We start from the raw sequence: 20,570 nt of genomic DNA, 5'->3' as shown, positions 1-20,570 counted from the left end.
CCTTTTTCGTATTACACAATAATAAACTAAAATGTTACATGTGTTCAGTGACTTTGAACAGTAGGTCCTTTAAAGCTACAAATATATGATATAAGGAAATCTGCAGAAGAGCATGTGATAATCTGCTGACTGTTCCAATATGTCTTTTACTTTTTGATCATTTCAGTTTTTCCAAATGATATTACAGTTACATGTTGTTGATGCACCGGTCTGTGGGGGCATTATTATCTTCTTTTACTGGTTGCATGTTGCCAACCTTTTCTACTGTTTCAAGCTGCAAACTGTTATTAAATACGGACTCCTTTTCTTCTTTGCAAACTAGGAACTGCAAATAATAACTGTCACAACTGTTTTTACTATTATTATCTTCAGCGAAGATGCTTCCAAAGCCCAATTTGACAACAAAAAACGGGCTGTTTTGTCCAAAAATGAATCCCAGGGGTGTTCATTTTAAAAGGATAAAACAAACGAGTGGAACTGTTACTGTCTTACTGCTGTTAACATGTGGCTAGTTAGACTTTGGAGATCCACACGACTGTGCACAAGTCTTGAGCCTTCCCTCATTTCTGTATATTTTGGTTCCACTGGCGCTCTCGTAATTTTCTAACGCTTCATTTAACACGGGTCCACCGGCAGGCCCATTTTACAAGCACTTTTTAAATGATCCCAACTCCACTGCTGTTTGTGCTGGAGACAAAATCCACCTTGTTTCAGAAAGAAGAGAAGACAAACTTTATGTTTGGTGTACTACGGTATCACAAGGCACTGTTCGAACACAGACAGGAAAAAAATCAGCCACATTCACATTACCATACATGTATCCCTCAGACCTGCATAAATCTTGGTCAATAAAGGGTTAAAGATGTCTTGAGCAACAGTTCTCCAGGATTTCTGAAGGTCTGTAAAAGTCGTTCTTTGGACATTGGTGCTTTTTCAAGGTCAAGGTCAAATTTATTTATATAGCACATTTCAAACAGCCGATGCTGCACAAAGTGCTTAACAATATAAAAATGGTATTAAAAAGCAACACTGTAATACAATAATAACAATAAAAAACAATAATAGGACAATAAAAGTATTAAAACAATAACTAAACTAATTCAAATAAGACCAAAATACTTGGGTCATAGTGTGTTAAAAGCCAGGGCATAGAAATGTGTCTTTAGTAATGATTTAAATTGCTCAAGTGTTTGTGCAGATCTAATATTTAAGGGGAGACTATTCCAAAGTCTGGGACCTGCCACAGAGAAGGCTCTATCACCACGGGATTTGAGATTAGTCCGTGGGATTTTTGACTCATTTTCAGTCAAGTCATTGAACCCAACCGTTTTCAGAGGAAGACGTCAAACAACTTAAAAAATGAGCCTGTCACAAAAACACATATTTTATTCTAATTTCTTTAGTTAAAAAAAGGCCAAAAAATTAACAGTCTGACTTACACAAAATAGTATTTTTTTCACCAACGAGGTGATTCTCACACAGCTATAAAACTTGGCATTTGTTGACATGGTGTTCAGTGTGTGCTCACAGAACTTGAACAAACTGAAGAAGCGGAGGACGTGCCAGGCCTAAAAAGAAAAAACCACCACTAAAATCTACACCAGATGGACAGTATCTCAAAGTCATGTTTCTACCAGTTTAATTTAATCAAAAATCATCATCCACAGGGACGAGAACTGCCTGCCCCACTCTGGACAGTCTTGTTAAGCAAGAGTCAACTTGATCTTTCCTTTTTTTCCTCTTTGCATCTTCTGCTAAGTTTAGCAGCTGATTTCTTTCCCAGCATCCAAACAGCGAGAAGCACATTGACTGTCTGGGGCAGTTAACTGGCAACGAGAGCAGAAGACGGGAGGAGATGAAAGGAAGAGGAAAGATGGGTGCTCCTGGTTTTTGCAGTTTTCAGGCCAGCTGTTCTCAAGTGGAAGCATGCCGAGGCCTGATCTGACAGCGCTCTGAAATGGTTACAAGCTTGATTCATTACCCCGAAATCATCAATCACAGACCTTAAATGTTTTCCCCTTTAGCCCCAACATCTGGTAGCACACCGGCAAAACAGTCGACAAATAATGGCTGTGATTGCCTCAATTTCATCACCAGTTCCTTGTGGAGGAAGACAAAAAGGATCTGATGTTGCTCTTTAAGAGTTAGAGTGGGATTATGTACCAAAGACGCTGTCGAGCGGATTTGAAAAGCTTCTTGTTGAGTTCAGGAAGAAATCTCTGTGAGAAGAAACTGAGAGGATAGCAGCAGGAGCACATAAACCTCTGTACTCAACTATGATGAGTCCTTCCTCTGGTTAATCAGGGAACACTCTAATTATGCTCTATAAAACAGAGAGGGGGGGTTCTCGTAACTCTTGCTGCAGACATGTGAATAGGAACAGACTTATAAGCAGTGAACAGGAAAACAAGTTTAGCTCTGACTGGAAGCATGACTCATTTTCTGCTCCACAAGTGTTAATGATGGGATGGCTGCCCACTTTGGCCCACTACTTACATGCATCCTATTGGCTCTAGAACAAAGAGAAAGTCGTGTAAATAGAGATCCTGAAGTCTAACCTTTTCTGACCTCGAATAACACGGCGTCCTTGACTGCTTTAGCTCCTCTGGGGCTTTAAACGATTTAAACCAAGACAGAAAGCAACATCTCTCAGAAAGAGAGGGGAGCAGAGGTAAAGAGCCAAGAAGTTGAGCTTTCATGGTCATCAACGGTGCGCCGAGATCCAGCAACAATAACAGACAACAGTGGGGAGCCTGGCTGTGGTAGAGGCAGAAAACAAGGACAGATGTGTCCATAAAGGGAGGAAGCTGCAGGGAATCTCTCTCGTCTTTAGGATGGTTATAATCCATTTATCTCTCTCTTGTTCCCAATTCAGTGTGGCGCTGACTTTTAGTGACGGTCAAACTCATCAGTTAGAAAAATGGAAGTTTAAAAGAAGCTTAAAGGCCACATGTGATGAATAAACTTTTCCAGTTCTAGTGGCTGCTAATGGTTTTTGCAGTCTTTGCATGACAGGGAGACAGGTTAACATGACATGGTTATGAAATCCAAACCAAACAAACAAAAGCACAAGGCTGTAACACTTCCCTTATAAACTCAAGTATGGACTAACGGCTAAAATGTTGATATAAAATCTGCACGAGCAATTAAAGTTCAATTATGTGGTGTGGATTGTTTATCTTTTGACCAAAGGCACCACCAAGTATGATTTTCACTGCCTGAGAGTGCAGAATTACCACAATACATCTGCAGGAATGTTGACATGGCTGCTGATTACCACCAATGACTCGGTGATTGCTTTGCCAGGTGTTGGGATTTCTGGCGGTCTGGACCTCACTTGCTGGCGTGCTCTTCTGCTTTGGAACAAATACTCCCTGGGCTTCGATGTTTTGAGATGTGGCCAGTCGATTTCACTCATATTTGAAATTGTTTAACCATGAATGATGTTGCTACTACTGGTGACACATTATATTTTGTATTTATGCCACATGTTTTCTTACCGAACTTCAATTTTTGTTCGTTTTATGAGAAAAATAAGTGGAAAGTTGAGATGTTTTATTGGTAAAGAAACCGATTAATTAAGAGATCAATTATTAGAGGAAGATCTGAGAATGACAGATGACAGGTGTGTACCTGTGAACATGTCTTGGCCCAATGCAGGAGAATGGCCATCTTTGCCATTGTAGAGGTGCTGCGTAGAGGTGGAGCTCTGGAGGTGCTGCATGGACAGACAGTCGCTCAGGACATCCTGCTCCAGGTGAGGGCAGGGCCGAAGCTGAGAAAAACAAGCAACGATAAGAATAAACTTCAAATGCTTACAAGAAATGATGATGAGCCATTTAAATGGAGAGAACTCCATCTGGTCTGCAAGATTACTCAATCGAAGAACAAGACGACTTCAGTTTGGCCTGTTCGTGGCTTGGACCTCGTGTGTGTGAGAGCGTTCGCTTCATCTTTTTGCAATAATGTGATTGTAATGTTGATCTGAAACAGTAAATCAGCAAATGAGAATAGAATTGTCAGTCAGGGGGAACCGGGGGAAAGATCATATGTTCTTTTTTGAGTCATGCGTTGGCCTTAGACATAATTGGTATGAACTCAGAGCCAATGTGAGATTGCTCCTGTTTCTTTCCCTGCCAACTTTAATGGGGGCAACTGAAGACACATTTCAGCGAGATCACACGGCACAAAGATAAAATTCAAACCAAATGAAACCTGTGTCAGTTGACAAAATGAGACATCTGCCTTATGGATCGGTGGAATAGCTGAACTCTGTTGTATACATTACTGGATTTCTATGTAATAAAACATTATAGCTGCTGAGGTACACACAGGACTTCTGCCAAGATGTAAAAAGAGAGAATAGGATAGTATAGCTGACTATCTGATGTAGGCACAAAAACAGACTTCAGACTCCAGTGTATAAAGCAAATATGGCCACCGAGAAATAAGACACTGACTAGAGAACAGTGGAATCGACCTACGATCCTACTGGCATCTGCTTATACACCGTTACAGAGACAAGGATCAATGACAACCAGTTACTGTTAACCTCATCCTCTATTCAACACAACATTTACTGACAAGTTAAAGGAGAGTGATGGCAACGGTCCTGGTGAAGAATCCACTGCTGCAGGAGCTTCATAAACTAAACTGATATTTACATAGTGCTTTTCGGATTATATGGGCCAAAACACTTTACACAACAGGAGAAACGCTTTTTCTGCACATACAACATTTTATGTATTGCACAAACACACCAATAACTTCCTCAGGGTCAACCTGGGGTTTTGGTTGAGCAGGCAACCACATGCTGTAAGGCCAGAAAGCAGCGGCCGGGGTTCGAGTCCAACCCGCAGCCCTTTGCTGTGTGTCTTCCCCCCCCCTCTCGCTCTTTTGTGTCCATCTCCACTGTCACTGTCCAATAAAGGCAAAAGCCCCCACCGACACACACACACACATGGGGGGTTTAGGATCTTTGGTTTGGGGAAGAGCAGAGGTTAGAACCACTGACCTTCTAATTATTCTTATTAAACATAATGACCACACAGGCTAACAGCACAGGCTCAGACCTGCTTTGCAGAATAAAAGGGATGCTTTTTTTAAAAATGACTTTTTGGTGTATTTTGATGTTGCAGATTTGCAGCTGCAGATTTTGTCAGTTCCACATCCATGACGTGAATCTCCCACACTGTATAATCTGCACTGGTCACTCCACTGTATTGATATTTATATTTAGAAAAAGTGCAATACTGTAACAACTGCCACAAAAAACAAAAACTGTTGTACTGTTTAGTTTGTACTGCTGCTCATTCCTGTGCAATATCTGTGTGTACATATATTTATATATCTACACATATACATATATTTAGTCAGTTAACTGAAAATCTCTTTTTTCTTTTACTACACCTTATTAATATTTTGCTCTTACTATTTTTCTATTTATTTTTTATTATTTTATTTTATTACATTTTTTTCTACTGTACCATTCTGCTGAGTGATTGTCTGCTGCTCGTCAAATACATTTCATTGCGATGTTGACCCTGTGCTAACTTGCATATGACAAATAAAACTGAAAACTGAAAACACTTCACCAAAGATCTGGGGACCGAGCGAGCACAGTGATGATCTGAGCTTTGTGACATGGCGTGCTATCCTGCAGCCACCAGGAGATGGGCACACTCTGTGATGGGAATGATCAGAAACGATACTCAGGCTGTGGTGACTGAATTTTGGTCACTTGGTACTAAAGTGTGACAAGAAAACACCCCCCCACATCATTAAAACACCATCAGCCTGAATGGCTGGTACAAGGCAGGAAGGAGCAATGCCAAATTCTGAATGTTTTATCTGAATGCAGAAAGGGACACTCATCAGACTAGGCAACGTTTTTCTAATCTCTTGTTGGCCAACTTTGGTGAGCCTGCACAATTTGTAACCTGAAGTTTTTCTCTGACAGGAGCAGTACCTCACGTGGTCTTCTGCTGCTGTCGACCATCAACTGTGTTGTAATGAGTGGTTATTTGAGTCACTCTTGCCTTCCTATCAGCTCAAAGCAGTCTAGTTATTGTCATTTGACCTCTTGCATCAACAGAGAACTGCGGTTCAGTGGACATTCTCTCTTTTTAGAGCGTTCTCTGTAGAGATGGTTGTGTTTGAAAATCTGCTGAATCGACGGCACTGCTAGTTGATTCAGCTACTTAACAGTGAAACTTGTAATAGTAAAACTAATCTCTACAGTTTGTGCAGAGCAACACTTTTTAAATGAAAAATTTGTATTTTATGTTTATACTTGGCCAACATCTATTATAAGCAGGCTTAGTTTAAACCAAAGAGCAGCTGGTGCAACTCTTAAACATTTGAATCCAATATGCGAGTTTCTTTCATCATTAAATGTATATCAAGTTTGTGTTTTTGTAATCGTGCTGAGATAATAACTATGCTGACTAATACATATTTTTCAGTTGAGTGTATAATAATAATAATAATAATAATAATAATAATGAGTGATAACTTCATGATGCCAAGAGGCATAAAACCCTGGCAGTGTTGCTGTGGACCCTCTGAACGACTGAAGTCAAGTGTCGGTACTCGATTTGCAGGCAAGGACAAAGTCATCCAAGATTTTCTTTTATTTTCCAACATCACTGCAACCCTCTCAGTCTGTTTGTCCATCTGTCTGAGTTCTGATATTGTGGTCAGTTTGTGGGTGGAAACCTTGTTCAGCAGCAGTATCATCCCATCTACTCGACTCTCAGATTATTCCCTCAGAGTTCATTCAGAGCAGTAAGTGAACAGATTATTTTATCTATGGCTTGTATCTTTTAAGATTCTGGCTTTGCTGAAAAGTCAAATCACAAGTGATTTAACTCCTCCCCCAAAAAAGCTAAACCTAACAGCTTTACAGCTGGCATTTTCCATGTTTTGATTTCACATTTAGATGCCGTAAATCAGTAAATGTGTCCTTGTGGGGATTCTTAAGACAGCCCTGCAAAGCATTCATTGCAAGTAATTGGGGCTCTGCTTTCTCCACAGCGACACTCTTAAAGTTTTTTTTTTCCTGCTTTGGGCCAAATCCAAGAGTGGAGTAAGAGCGTTTGTTTGACATTTGTCCATAACATCTGGCCACTGGGGTATTCTGCACTACAGCTTATTAACAATGCTACAAGCACACATGTGTTTCCCTTTACGACACTAAGCAAAGAAACACATCATCCAGCCTGCCACTATCCAGCCCTTTACACAACAATGGGCCCTTTCTCTCTCTTATTTACCCACTTTCAGTTAGGGAAAGAATGGGCTTTTGACCACAAGCATGATGAAATGTGGTCAAACCTGATCTATTGTTGGGGAAATGATTCTAAAGATACTCCACTACACAGCTAAATGCTTCAAAACCCCTCAGTTAGAGCAACTTGATGGATCTGCAGATAATGTGACCTAAGAAAGAACAAATCTTGTTAAAGTTGCAGCTCTACCCGAATGACCCGAATAAGGTCATGCAGGAAACTAGCTGCAGAAAAAGATCAGCTTGAGCTGCAAAATTTCATTTCATTTTTTATTTATTTCACACTTGGTTCAACAGTTTCAACAGTTTTATCCTTTCATACACACAAACCAGGCTTTCCCTTGATATAACACGGCAACCATGAGTGAAAAGGAGAAGGAAGAAGAAAATATTCTTATTAAACCCTGCCCCCCCATCTACATTTCAACTAGTGGGCACCATTAACCAATGAACACGTGAGCATTTATCAGACCAAACAGCAAATACCTCAGCACATAATAACAAGGAGAAAATAAATAAATAAAATAAGGAGTTAGCTCGAATTTATTGCGTATTCTTCATATTGATTTATCGTTTTAAACATGTAACACTTTTTAAAACAATGTAAAACTCTTAAGATTATAATGAAATCAAATGAAATCAAATCACTTTTATTGTCACATCACATGTGCAGGTACACTGGTACAGCACATGCGAGTGAAATTCTTGTGTGCGAGCTTCACAAGCAGCAGAGTTGTGCAAAAATACAATAATGTAAAACAAGCAAAATATAAGAATGATTAAATCTGAGACTAATAAATATATGTACAATATATAATAGTATATGCATTACTGGATGTGTATACTAAATATGTTTTTCTACGTGTGTGTGTGTGTGTGTGCACATATTTTACAAATTAAATAGAGTAAGCAATAAAATAAAATATATTAAATATACAGAGGTTGGTAGTTGGATATTGTGCAAAACAGTGGCATTAATGGACAGTATGTAGTGCATAATGTTGAAGTTCTAGTAGTGGAGGTGAGGTGTCTATGAAGTGTTCAGCAGTCTGATGGCCTGGAGGAAAAAGCTGTCTCTCAGTCTGCTGGTACGGGACCGGATGCTGCAGAACCTCCTTCCTGATGGAAGAAGTCTGAACGGAGGTTCTGCAGCATCCGGTCCTGAAGAGAGTTCCACAGTCGTATACCCGTAACCGTGGTCCCAGCGAGCTGATGCTTAAAATGATATTTCCTTCAGCTGTCCTCACCTCCCAAACACAGGTAATATATTATTTTTAGCCTTAAACATAATTAATAATGTCCGTAGTTTCACTAAACCTTCTACTTTCAATAGTTTCGATTTTATAAACAATTTATTTAAGAATAAATGAACCATGACGCAGCAGTTTTTAAGTGTCCACTGGCTTTAATTTGCTACTTAAAAATGAAGAAAACAACAAATGTCAGCGGTAACAGCTGACATACTTTTGGTTCCTCTATGATGTTTCTTTTTAAACCTCTGACTACACACAGGTGTTTTGTCCTGTTTCTCACTCTAGCAGAGAGTGTCTTACCTTCCTACGCACCTGTTGCTCTTTGGCTGAGTGGATCTTGACGTGTTTGCGTAGGGAGCTGGGATCCGTGTAGCGCTTGGTACAACCGGAGATCTGACATGCATACGGTTTCTGGGAGGAGGGAGGAAATATTTCTGTTCAGTTATCAGAGCAGAATGTATAAATGTAGCTTTTCTAATAACAGAGAGACAGAATAATATAAGCAGCTAAAAAAGAAAATTGTAAAGGAAAGGAGAAAAATTAACATGCAGTAAATATGAAACTTATGTAAGTAAAGGCAAAGATAAAGTCCTACCTTTTGGCTGAGAAAGACACATAATGTGAGGTAAAAGGAAGACCAGACAAAGGATGAAAAGAAAAGACAATCAGTTGACAAAAATTTGAATACCACAACATCTCTTTGGTTATTAGTTTTTCAGGGTTTAAAGCATCGTATTTCACTTGCAGTTGCATTCACTCAGCAATGAAACCCATCTCTCTTGCTACTGACAGCACCGATACTGCATGATTAATAATGTATAAAGACTTAAAGACAAACACTATAATATATCAGCGCAAGAAATACACTCACTGGCCACTTCATTAGGTACCGCTCGTTAATGTAAATGTCTAATCAGCCAATCACACGGCAGCAACATATAGACGTGTTCAAGACAACCTGCTGAAGTTCAAACTGAGTATTTCAGAAACTGCTGATCTACGGACATTTTCCTGCACAACCATCTCTACGGTTTACATAGAACGGCCTGAAAACAGAAAACATTCAATAAGACACAGAAATGCCTTTTTGATGCAAGAAGGTAACAGTAACTAAAGAAGAACATCTATGAATGCAGATCACATAAAACCCTGAATAAGATTGGCTGAAGCTGCAGAAGACCACACAAGGTGCCCATCAGCAAGAACGAGAACAGGAAACTACGACCTCACTGCAACATTTTGAAGGTAGGGTCAGGATTGATGTGAGCAACCTGAAAGCATGAATCCTTCATGCCTTTATCAACAGTTCAAGCTGGTTGGTGCTGCTGTAAAAGTGTGGGGATGTTTTCTGGGCACATGTATAAATGACACAGCCTATCTAATTATTGCTATCCTGTATATAACAATATTCATGGACCAAAATCTCTGAATTATGTTTCCAGTACTCGAGTTTTATGCCATGAAGAATTAGGTAGTCCAACCCTGTATTAGAAGGCGTACCTAATAAAGTAGCTAGTGAGTGTATAAATGATCTTATTCAACCATGTTGAGGAGTATTCTTAATAATTAAGCATTTATGTGATTATGCACACTGCATACACCGTGATGGAGTACACCACTTTCATTTCACATTTTTCTAATTAAAATGAAGGATGGTGATAGAGATTTTTTTACTTTTTACATTCAGTAACATAAGTTTTACAGACTTTATTATCTCTGCACTTTAACGTTTTCTCTAAGTAACCTGTTGTCATCCCAAAGTGCTTATAATGCCACTCATCTCTGTTTGTTTTGCCAAGAAACCGACTCGATACAGCGCAGAGCGCCGACTTTAAAAGAAAAATAAAAGAGTGAAGTAAAACTTCTGTGTAGGATAAATATAATTAAGCTTTAAAATGATTTTCCTCCTCAGTGTTTCTGGCAGCGCAGCCGACTGGGCAGCACAGTGAAAGCCATCGTGGGGTGTTAATGTGAGGCCATGAGCATCGGGGTCCCAGATTAGCTGTATCGTTTGGACTACTGTGGAAAGAGTGTGCAGTGGAAGAAAATCCCACACTGACAGAATAACACAACGTCTGCATTAACATTTCTACTCTTACTACTTGATAATTTACTGTTACATATAGAAAAGTATTGGTGCACGGCCAGTTCAGTGAAAACAGGGGGAAACATTCTGGTTGCAAAAATACTGCTAAAATTACTTTCTCTGGGAAGAAAATCAAGGGTGACACTGCCTGACCACTGCTACTCTTTTTCTAACCGCTCAGCATTACCAGTGTTCAGTCATGGGAGTAACGGCGTTACTTTTTTCAGTAACGAGTAATCTAACTAATTACTATTCCTATCGTTACAACGCCGTTACCGTTACTAACAAGAAAATGTGGTCCGTTACTATTTTCCAACAAACAGACGGTTGAAGCGGTGTTCAGTTTACCGCGTCTTGTATCAGTTGCACAGAAGTAGCTGTAAGTCATCTGGGCGCTGCAGCTTTAAGCAGCTGCGTGCTCACGGGGATCACTTTCTGCCCGACGATCACTTTTTGGCACAACACCTGAATTTAGTTTTCCTATTTATTTCTAAACAATTAAATTTTAATAAATGGACTGGTACTGACAATCAAATCAAGCACTCATAGCTTATAAGTCTTATTCAGTCAGTCAGACACATTCATGCAGTACTTTTGATGCTTTGGAGGCAACTCTTGGTTCTTACTCCAAAATAATAATAATAATAATAATAATAATGATGGATTGCATTTATATAGCGCTTTACAATTCCACTATTCATTCACACACTGGTGGAGGCAGCTACAGTTGCAGCCACAGCTGCCCTGGGGCAGACTGACAGAAGCGAGGCTGCCATATCGCACCATCGGCTAAACCGATAAAAATACAGACTAGAGGAACAAAAATTGACCCACTGAGCTTTAGCATTGTAGGCTCTACCATGTAAGCCACAGCTGCCCCCTTTATAAAAGGGACTTAAGTCCATTATATACAAATTTGAAATACTCCTTCAAATAACTACTCAATAATACGCACACTTACACACCTTGAACTCAGAAATGTAATCAGAAATAAAAATGGTGCAGAAAACCATCAACGTGCATGAAAAGCAGTGGTGCATAATTGTGTATGCTTGGTAGGGAATGGTGGTAGGGTAGATTGATCTGTAATGGCGCAAAGCAGAATATTTGCATCTAAAATAGGATATAGCATAAGTAGAACATAGAAATACATTAAAAATTACACAAAATTCAAGTAAATGAGTACTTAATCACAGTCGCGCTCTCACCCGATGGTGTTGGGCACTGTACGATTAAAAGTGCTCTAGTCCAGCGTTTTACTGGGAGGCACATATTGAGCTGGTTGTTTCAAATCAGATTTAAGTAATCTTTCAAACGCAGACTGTAGATTCAGATGTCAGAAAAAAATTATTGGGATTCGATTTATTGACTTAAAGGGGAAAAAAGTAAAAAATCTCTCCCTTGCAGAGGAAACCCAACGTACTTAAGAATATAATTTGAGCCCAACAACTTCTTTACTCCCTAGCTGTGCTGGCATACGGATGGTGATAAAGTGGGTGGTAAATTGGTGGGGCTACTGAGACATGACGAGTGGCAGCAATGGCTGACTCAACCTTTCCTTCTCGCTCCACGGGTCAGAGAAACAGACAAAGCTCTGTCTGAGCCTGCAGTCCCAATCCAAGCCTGTTATGGCACAAGCTGCAACTTGGCCAAATGACACTGATCGTTTAATGATCTGTGGCATGTCACTGCAAGAGGAAAGTGGGTGAGAATGCCACACGGCTCACTGACTGACAGCAAGTTAAAGTCTAACACTGTCACGATGTGGAAATAGGCATTTGAATGTTGTAAAATCAGAGCAGGGATACCGCACGATATGCACACTCACGCACACTCACGCACACACCGAGGGGACGTTCAAAAAGTCACGTTTATTGTTGGCAGCCGTAGTCTGTGTTTGGTTGTGTATGATCATGGAGACGCCTACTACAGCAGGAACTAAAACAAAGGTGGTTTGGATTACTCTGTCAAGTGTTTACATGTCTGAACGTGGGCAGAAGTTACCAAATGAAATGAAATGAATGAAACTATACAGCGATGTATTATTGAAAGTTCAAAGATCAGTGTGGGCGCTAAGTAGAGGGCAACAGAAGTCGCCTCTGCCCACCTTCACACTCCTGCCAAACAGTCTTTTTTTTTTTGTCCTTTTTTTAAAGCATCCTGATCCATCCTGACATTGAGGCTGATGTGATGCAATTGCAGCACGGTATCCAGATAAGTTCCTCAAACTAATCCCGAAATGGATTTCAAAGAAAGTGAATGACGACATATGCAAACATCAGTAGTTCAGATTAAACACTCTGGTGAAACGCTGGGAGGGGGGAGGTGAGAGAGCAGAGGCTTGGATTCTGACCGTGTCCAGGTGAGTGCGCTGATGCTTGGCCCGATCGCTGGAGTTGCTGAAAGCTTTCTGGCAGCCAGGGTGCTGGCACAGGTACGGCTTCTCTCCTGTGTGGCTCCTCAGGTGGATCTTCAGATTCTCCAGACGAGAAAACGCTTTGTTACAGCCCTCGAACTGTGGAGGAGGGGAGACAGAGATTAGAGCACAAAGGCAACCACACTTTGGCAGGTATGCACAGGACCACACAGGAAAAATAAGCAAAAAGCCCACATGCATGCACACAAAAGAATTGAAATCAATCAGTGTAAAGCTGGCAAACGTTAGAACCGTGTGGGTTGTGTATATGTGTGTGCATGTGACTCAGAGATAAGTTGTTCCAATCTTTCCTTCAGTCTCATAATTACTCACACAGATGGAGCTCACTGTAAACGATATATTAACTAGTTATGGAAAAGAAATTAAATACTTAAAGAAAACCTTTTACGCTGTTACGGTGGGAGATGCTCAGATTAAACACGAGGATAGCAACTTGTGATTCACAAGCTCAGGCTTCAAACCTTTCGGTTACAAGGGTCAGCCAATCAGAAGAAAGTTGGCTTAAATGCAACTTTGCAAACAATTTGTTTTGCACTAAGACTCAATACCAGAGAAATAAAGATTATGTTGAACTCACTCGTGCAAAGCCACTCTAGTAAAGCAGAGAATAAAAGATGGACCTGGGAATTAGCAGAAACTGTCCACTTTAATAATGTGGGTGGTGTAAGTGCGAGCATTTTTTTTCCATGGCTATTATGTTGCAGATCCAAAGACCTTTGTTGAAAAGCACATCCACTTGAAAAACAGCCGCATTCATGGCAGTGCTCTTGTCTCGAGGCTGCCATCTAAATTGCCGGGAAACTGGAGTGTGCCGTACAGCAGCAGTTAATGGGCTGTAATGCATAGCATGAGATAAGTGTGCTGCTGTGTATAGTTCATTAGACTGACAAGTGACAGTGACTGTAAACAAGCTCATAGCCGACCCAGCTTGGCTCATTTGATCCCGACCACTCTGCCAATGAACACCACAGATTTGTTAACATGTGAATGATTCATGAAGCTTCTCGCATATCCGCTTCTTCTCTTAAGGAGAAAACACAGCAGGCTGGTGGAAAGGGCAGTCCCCATCAAAGCCCCCCTACAGTGGATGTTGTGTAAAGAGTCACAAAGTCTACTGGTGCACAGTAGAAAAGGAAGTTCAGCTCACTGGTACTTTTTTCTATTTACTTGTACGTACCCTCATGCACTTTACTATCACTCGGTATAAAAGCAAAAGCTGTGTCAGGACTCTTCTTCTGAACAGTCATTTTTCTGTCACCCAGTGAGGGCTTCATTCAAACCATGTCAAGAAAATAAAATTTAAAACACTCAGAGTGAGCCAGGAAAGCATCCACTCTGGTCAAAATATGACTATAAAATTCTTAAACCATAAATTTTATACAAAGTCTCATACAGGAAACAATTTTTCCACTCAAAACCAGTTTTGGAAGCGGCCTGAATGGATCTCAACCAAAATAAAACTGCAGCTCCAAGGCTGTTATAGGGGTGTTGTGGCCTTTCTGCTGTATCCATTGTACGCTGACCTTTAGCGAAGCCTCCTGACAACAGGTCAGGTTACAGCTAAGGAGAGAGTGACACCATTTTTCTAACGGTCCTTCAGCTACATCTAGACTCAATACTCATCCCTGGTCTTCTTCATTCACTCGCACAGTGCAGGCAGGACCTTCTATTCACTGAGGCTCCATTTAATATAGGCGAAACCTAAGCCTGACATGGTAGAGCCGTTTTGGGTGACCATGCTGATCTGCAGGTTTATGCATGTGACTGAGCAGCTCAGTAAGAGAGTCCTAATCTGCCCAATTATGGCTACTCAATGCATAGCTCCTCATAAAGTTTGTAAGACCTTTGGGTGGATGACTATGGAACAAAAGCTTCCTTTCACCAAGTTGCATTTTTCCATTTGATTTCCATCATAATTTGCAAAATAAAAATGAGACTGACTAAAAAATACTGAAAGTTGGTAAAAAAGAAAGAAAGATGGGACTATTAATGCCTTAAAATTGTATTTTCTCACCAAACTGTAGCTGGATATTGGTGGCACTATGATACCTGAGAAACAGTTTCTCATCAGTTTTCAACAATCAGCAATTAAAATGTATTGAAGTTTGAAATGAAGCATTTCCAGCCAAGGTCTGCATAATCTGTACTTGTCTCATTGTGCTGTAAATGGATAAAACTGAGGCCCTCAGGTTAAGTCAACACGTGCCAAAGGGCCCATAAACAAATTCATTCAGTCAAGCTGCAAACTCTGGTTTAAAAATGCAGCTGATAAACCGTCAACGTCTGCGCTTCCTTGTAAGGCCACCTCCAGCTGGATTCAAATGTGACTCAAAGTTCATAGATTCAACTTTACAGCAGAAGTAAACAAGTTCATATGTTTGTTCAATTCTTTGACAAATATGAAGGAAGGATACTGGCTTTCATTTGGTGAGTTAAAACTAGAACATCCATGACATAGTAGTTCATCCGGCTCTTGTACCATTCACAACTCACAGGTTAACGTCCATAAAACAACACATATGTGCTTGACTTGAACACAGTTTGTGTGAAGACCCATTTGGCGATCATTGTGTGCAAGTTTAATTCAATTCGGACCTTTCTAAAGACGGAGTACTGACTCTTGTGAATTCAGGATGGATGGACCCGTTGCCACAGAATGAGCTTATCGGCACTTCAGCCAGATCCATAAAGGTGAGGCTACTTTACACTCCATGGATGCACCTCACAGCCAAATGTGCTCTAGTTAGCTGATACAGCCACTTTTGGCACGGAAAAATTAAAATGATGTAAAACAATCGTAAAATGATAATACACAACAACAAAAGCCCAAACATCTCTGTCAGCACGGTAGCATGTCATGGCGATGATATGGTGCTTAAAACGAGAGCTTCTTTAATAGTATGGAAGTTGTTTGGCTACAAGAGGCTAGATCTCCAACAAAGCACAGTAATAAAATATGGAAGAAAACTGTTACTGACAAAGGTGGAAACAACAAAACTTGAAGCAAAAACACACCGTCGAGTACAGCCGGGCTGTGACGGCTGGAAAGGAGGAGATGCTAGCAGCTGCTGATGTGCAACCCAAAAGTAAACAAATGACTCAAGAAAGGTCTCGCAGGAGACTCGCTGGTTGCACTCCATATGACAGGAAGGTTATTGATGCAATTACATGGAGCTAAAAGAGGGCTTTAAGCAGCTGAATCAAATGTTCGACCCCAGACAACATCCCAGGAATTTTTCAGTTTCCATTTTTTATTATGTGACAATATTGTACAGGTTTCTGAAGCGTAACAAGGTGGTGACTGTTAGCGTGTTAAGCAGTTATGCTGCACTTTTACTTAATTTCCAGGGAAAAACACCACCTGGGCTACGTTCGTGTTTACCTTTGACTCATCCTGTGTCACGACTATTGTACTGTATTGCTGCTGCTGGCACCTTGACAGATTCACACTTCGAATGAGGTCGTCTATCATCAGCAGTTCATTGGAAAAAAGAAGGATAGAAAATGCCCTTTGCACTAATAAATGCTGCTGCCTGCAAGCCAGTAGAGTATTTTTCAGCATTTTTCTTGTTATTTTCATACATACCAGTATTGCAAATTTCCTACAACTTTGAGGCTATATTGCTCTCCCCTAACAGCCATAATGCTAAAATCAAGGCTTCAATATTTTTTATTTCCAGCATATAAATAAACTTGCTTCAAGTTCTTCATAATTTATCCCTGACTGCTGAGCTTCGATTGGGTAAAGATAAGCTTGTAAAGCTGAGATGCTATCAAAGTAAGCATAAAGAAATGCAGAAAATTTGCAGTACGATCACAGCTAAACGTCTGCTTGCCAGACTGAAATGAAAGATGAGGAAAAATATTCACAATTCCTCAACACTACACAAACACATGCTGTCTGGGGTTCAGCATTTAGCTATAAAAATGTCTTAAAGAGTTCACATCATACAATGCTGTAACGCGGGAAAACATTATTCTCGAGTCATACCAGGCAAATGTTTTGGATGAAAACAAGAGAGGCAGCAACGGTGGGAAAAGTTAATAAAATCTGTGCGAATGAACATCCACGCTGCCGTACCACTCGCGACAGACAAGGTCTCTGCTTACTGCTGAAACACGGCGCCGGGCGTTCGAGTTCGGAAAACAAAAATGGCTATTATTGACGTGCCAAAAGTTTATTTATGTATAAGGGAATAATCCCTCTTTCACTCCTTTTTTTCTGCAATATAAATTTGAGGCTGAATTATAGTTAGGGGTCCGCTGGGGAAACCGTGTTAATCTTGTAAAGCACATTATTACTGCGGGATCACCACTTGCAGTTTGCATGGAGACAGCCAGAGTATGAGGTTTTCCTGCCTGCTGAGAAACCAACAGGCACTGTCACCTCTAAGCATGAGTTTGTACCAGAAACCCTGCATGAAAACGTTGTGCTAAAGTAAGACGTTAAAGCGTGGCCGATCTACGGGTCCAAATGATCCCTGTCGGCTTCATTTCATTTGGTGTTTAAATGAAATACATGTATACTGCTTGTGTTGAATGTCCAAGGGGATTAAAAGTGTTCACGTGGACATATTTGGTCTCATCGTGGCTATTTTATATGTCATGCTGTGTGTTTTCATTTCCAACTGAAGATATATTGTACATCAGTGGGGTCCTGCATCATCCATGAGAAGCTGACTAAAACACACATAGCAAACACACAGGCTGAAGTGGTATAAACAGAGAGCTCTGGTGGCTGAGGCTTCTAACACAGGGTGGATTTTACCTTTGATGTTATCTATGCAAACACTTTAGGCGGAGCTAATCACATTAATTGCTTTAAACATGTTTAGTTTTCCTCTCTGAAAACCTCTGTCTAAGGTAAACCAGCAGATGACCGCACGAGGGGAGCGGCGCTGGCAGCGTGGTGGGATTTGAGCCCCATTTGACACCATCTCACCATTGATTTGGGGGGTGCTCAGTAGCACAGTAAACATTGGCCATGACAGCGGGGTCCTGACACGGCTGAAGGGGGCGAGAGCGGGTTGAAAGGGTGGACAGGCCGCCGATCACAACAGACAGATTATGGGCCCAGCATGCAGAAGAGTGGCGGTGCGTCGTGCCTGAGGCCTTCATGGGAAATGACTCCTGACTGGCAGGTAAAAGGCCAAACAGTTTCAGAGCTAAAAGGCAGCAGTGTACCGCTCTCCTCACATGCAGCGGCTCATTAGCAACCTGCCGGAGCTGCGGATGATGGGAACAAACTGGCCGTTATGGACGGGTGCTGCGGGAAATATGGCTGCTGACATGTGTAACAGAAATCTGATTAAAAGCCTTGATGAATGGTGTTCGAGGAGCGGTGCAGAACAGAATCAGAAGCAAATCAGAGGTTTTTCTTTCTCCTGAAAAATAATATCTGACTGTGGCCCTTGCAGCCAAGGTCATCACTGACAGAAGTCATTTCCCCTCCCCCCAAAAATAGCTCCAGGATTTTCTGCTCACCTTAATGGAGTTGCTACAAATCCCTCCTACATCACATATCTCTACATCAGCACATTCACTAACGAGTTTAATTGCTAACTAGCATGAAATTCCCCATTTCTCATGTTCTGGGGGTTCCCCATTAAAAGATTCTCTGAGCCTAACAGTCACGACTTCTTTTCTATAATTAGTTTTAACCCAATGCATACATTAAGGCTTCTTAGCAGGCAAGATGAGGGTAAGAAGTGTTGGTTGCAAATGAAAACACTGCCAAATAAAACATGGTATAAAGTGCCAATGCTCAAAAGCAGGTTGTATAACATTATAGGTATGAAAAAGGGAGTTTGAGGGAATGAGTTGGTTTATCACAAGGTGTCTTTCTCTGCCCTGACCAACGAGGAAAACCACCAACACTTCAGGATCTGTTCCGAGGGAAGGCTGTGGAGCAGAGTGCCCCGGCTGCGGATGAGAGAAACATGTGCATTTAATCTGCCGGCTTCCAAATGCCCTGTGGCAACCACAGCAAAGAGCAGAAAAACGTAAATGGATGAAATTATATCCATATGATTCAACGAGACAGCTAAGGAGAGGCAGGTTTCTCATGCGCTTCGTCAAGATACAAAATTAAACACAGCTTGGCTAAAACATTCGCATTACATAGTTTACACATATCATTTCCAGTGTGAACCGAGATCCTTTTAGCAGCCAGCTTCATCTGCTGTGAATTGAGCATTAAAAAGAATCAAAAATAGCGAGCGGCTTTTTTTGTTTATAAGATGAAAAATTAATTCACACCCGCCTGCTTTGAAGCATCTTTTCTACTTTGCCTAATTTTTTTTGATTTATGAATGTGAGATATCAGTACACACACGCACACACATGACTGCGAGGGAGGGAGTGTTGTCCAGATGCGAATGAACAAGAAAACAGAGCAAGAGCTCAGCCGATAAATTGGTGGGAGGAAGTAGTCATGTAAATGACTAAAGAAATTGTTCTTAACAGCTATTTTGCACTCATGCCTGAATAGTTTTGGGGCCAGATTAAAAACTACGTGGATGGCACAACAGGAAGCATTCCTATGATGACTAAATGGGGCTCACATAATGAGCCAGCCCAGCTGTTTTGTTTCTCTCGCACGCTGTTTGCTGAAGATTGAGGAGGAAGTGTAGTGATGGGTCTGAACCCCTGCTCCCGCGGTGGAGGCCTGGCACGGTGCAAGCCTGGGTGCACAACAACACGGTGAGCTTTCATGGAAGCACTTAACCTGCTGTGATCCAGAGACCTCCGTTCAAATGTCGACCAGCTCTGCAGCCCTGCTTCACATTAGGGAGCTAAGATGTGATTTCCCCTTAAACCTGGCAGCCTGGGTTTTACGGGTTCATCAGGTTGAGGCGGAAAAAAAAATCCAGGGTCACGTTCTTATTGAGATGAAGTGAGCTGACAGGGAAAAGGATATTTACTGCGCTATCATGAAGCGTTAGTGGAAAAACCAAACGTAATTCCAGCTAAATTGCACTGGCATATTTAATTTTCCTTCTGGGCAAAGGATCAGGGTGTTAAGAAATAATTTTCACGTGGACATATTTTATACTCGACTGAATGAAAACAAGCCAAATCTGCAGTTCATTTTAAAGCAGTATTATTGATTGCATACATATCAAACAGCTCGTGCCTCAGTGACACGAGAGTAAAAATAGATCGGCAGCCTCGTTGCAAAAAGGAAAAATCGGTGGTTGCATTGAGTTTTTTTTTCTTTGCGTGCTCAACCTCTGGGCCATGACTTTTGATTGCAAGGTAATTTCACAGGTCGCCTGGTAGGAGGCAACAGGCCCTCAAACAACCTCAGTCCAACTCAGATTGTGGCAAAAGTTTGCCGTCTCCTTTATAAAAGCAGACCGACTGCCAAGACACTGATCAGGTTGAGTCAACCTGTGCGGTGAGCGCAACTTAGCTGCAAAGCATCTTTTTGCAATAGGAGATTGCCAGCTGTATTCCAGTTACATTGCTAAATAACAGCAATGTCATTTTGCAGATAATCGCCAT

General features: G+C 41.1%; 1 protein-coding gene across 1 annotated transcript in view; it reads right to left on the bottom strand.

The window, feature by feature from the left end:
- glis1b (GLIS family zinc finger 1b) overlaps positions 1 to 20,570 on the bottom strand; it is a 79,815-nt gene that overhangs the window by 11,752 nt on the left and 47,493 nt on the right. The window contains exons 5-7 of the mRNA XM_080877293.1: positions 12,981 to 13,142; positions 8,842 to 8,952; positions 3,634 to 3,775 (exon numbers count right to left, since the gene is read on the bottom strand). Coding sequence (XP_080733419.1) covers positions 3,634 to 3,775; positions 8,842 to 8,952; positions 12,981 to 13,142 — 415 coding nt within the window. The remainder of the gene's footprint in view (positions 1 to 3,633; positions 3,776 to 8,841; positions 8,953 to 12,980; positions 13,143 to 20,570) is intronic.

The sequence above is a fragment of the Rhamphochromis sp. 'chilingali' genome (genome assembly GCF_963969265.1).
Source record: "Rhamphochromis sp. 'chilingali' genome assembly, chromosome: 3".
NCBI lineage: Eukaryota > Metazoa > Chordata > Actinopteri > Cichliformes > Cichlidae > Rhamphochromis > Rhamphochromis sp. 'chilingali'.
Note: the sequence above shows the minus strand (reverse complement) of the source record. Positions and strands in the feature narration are given on the sequence as shown.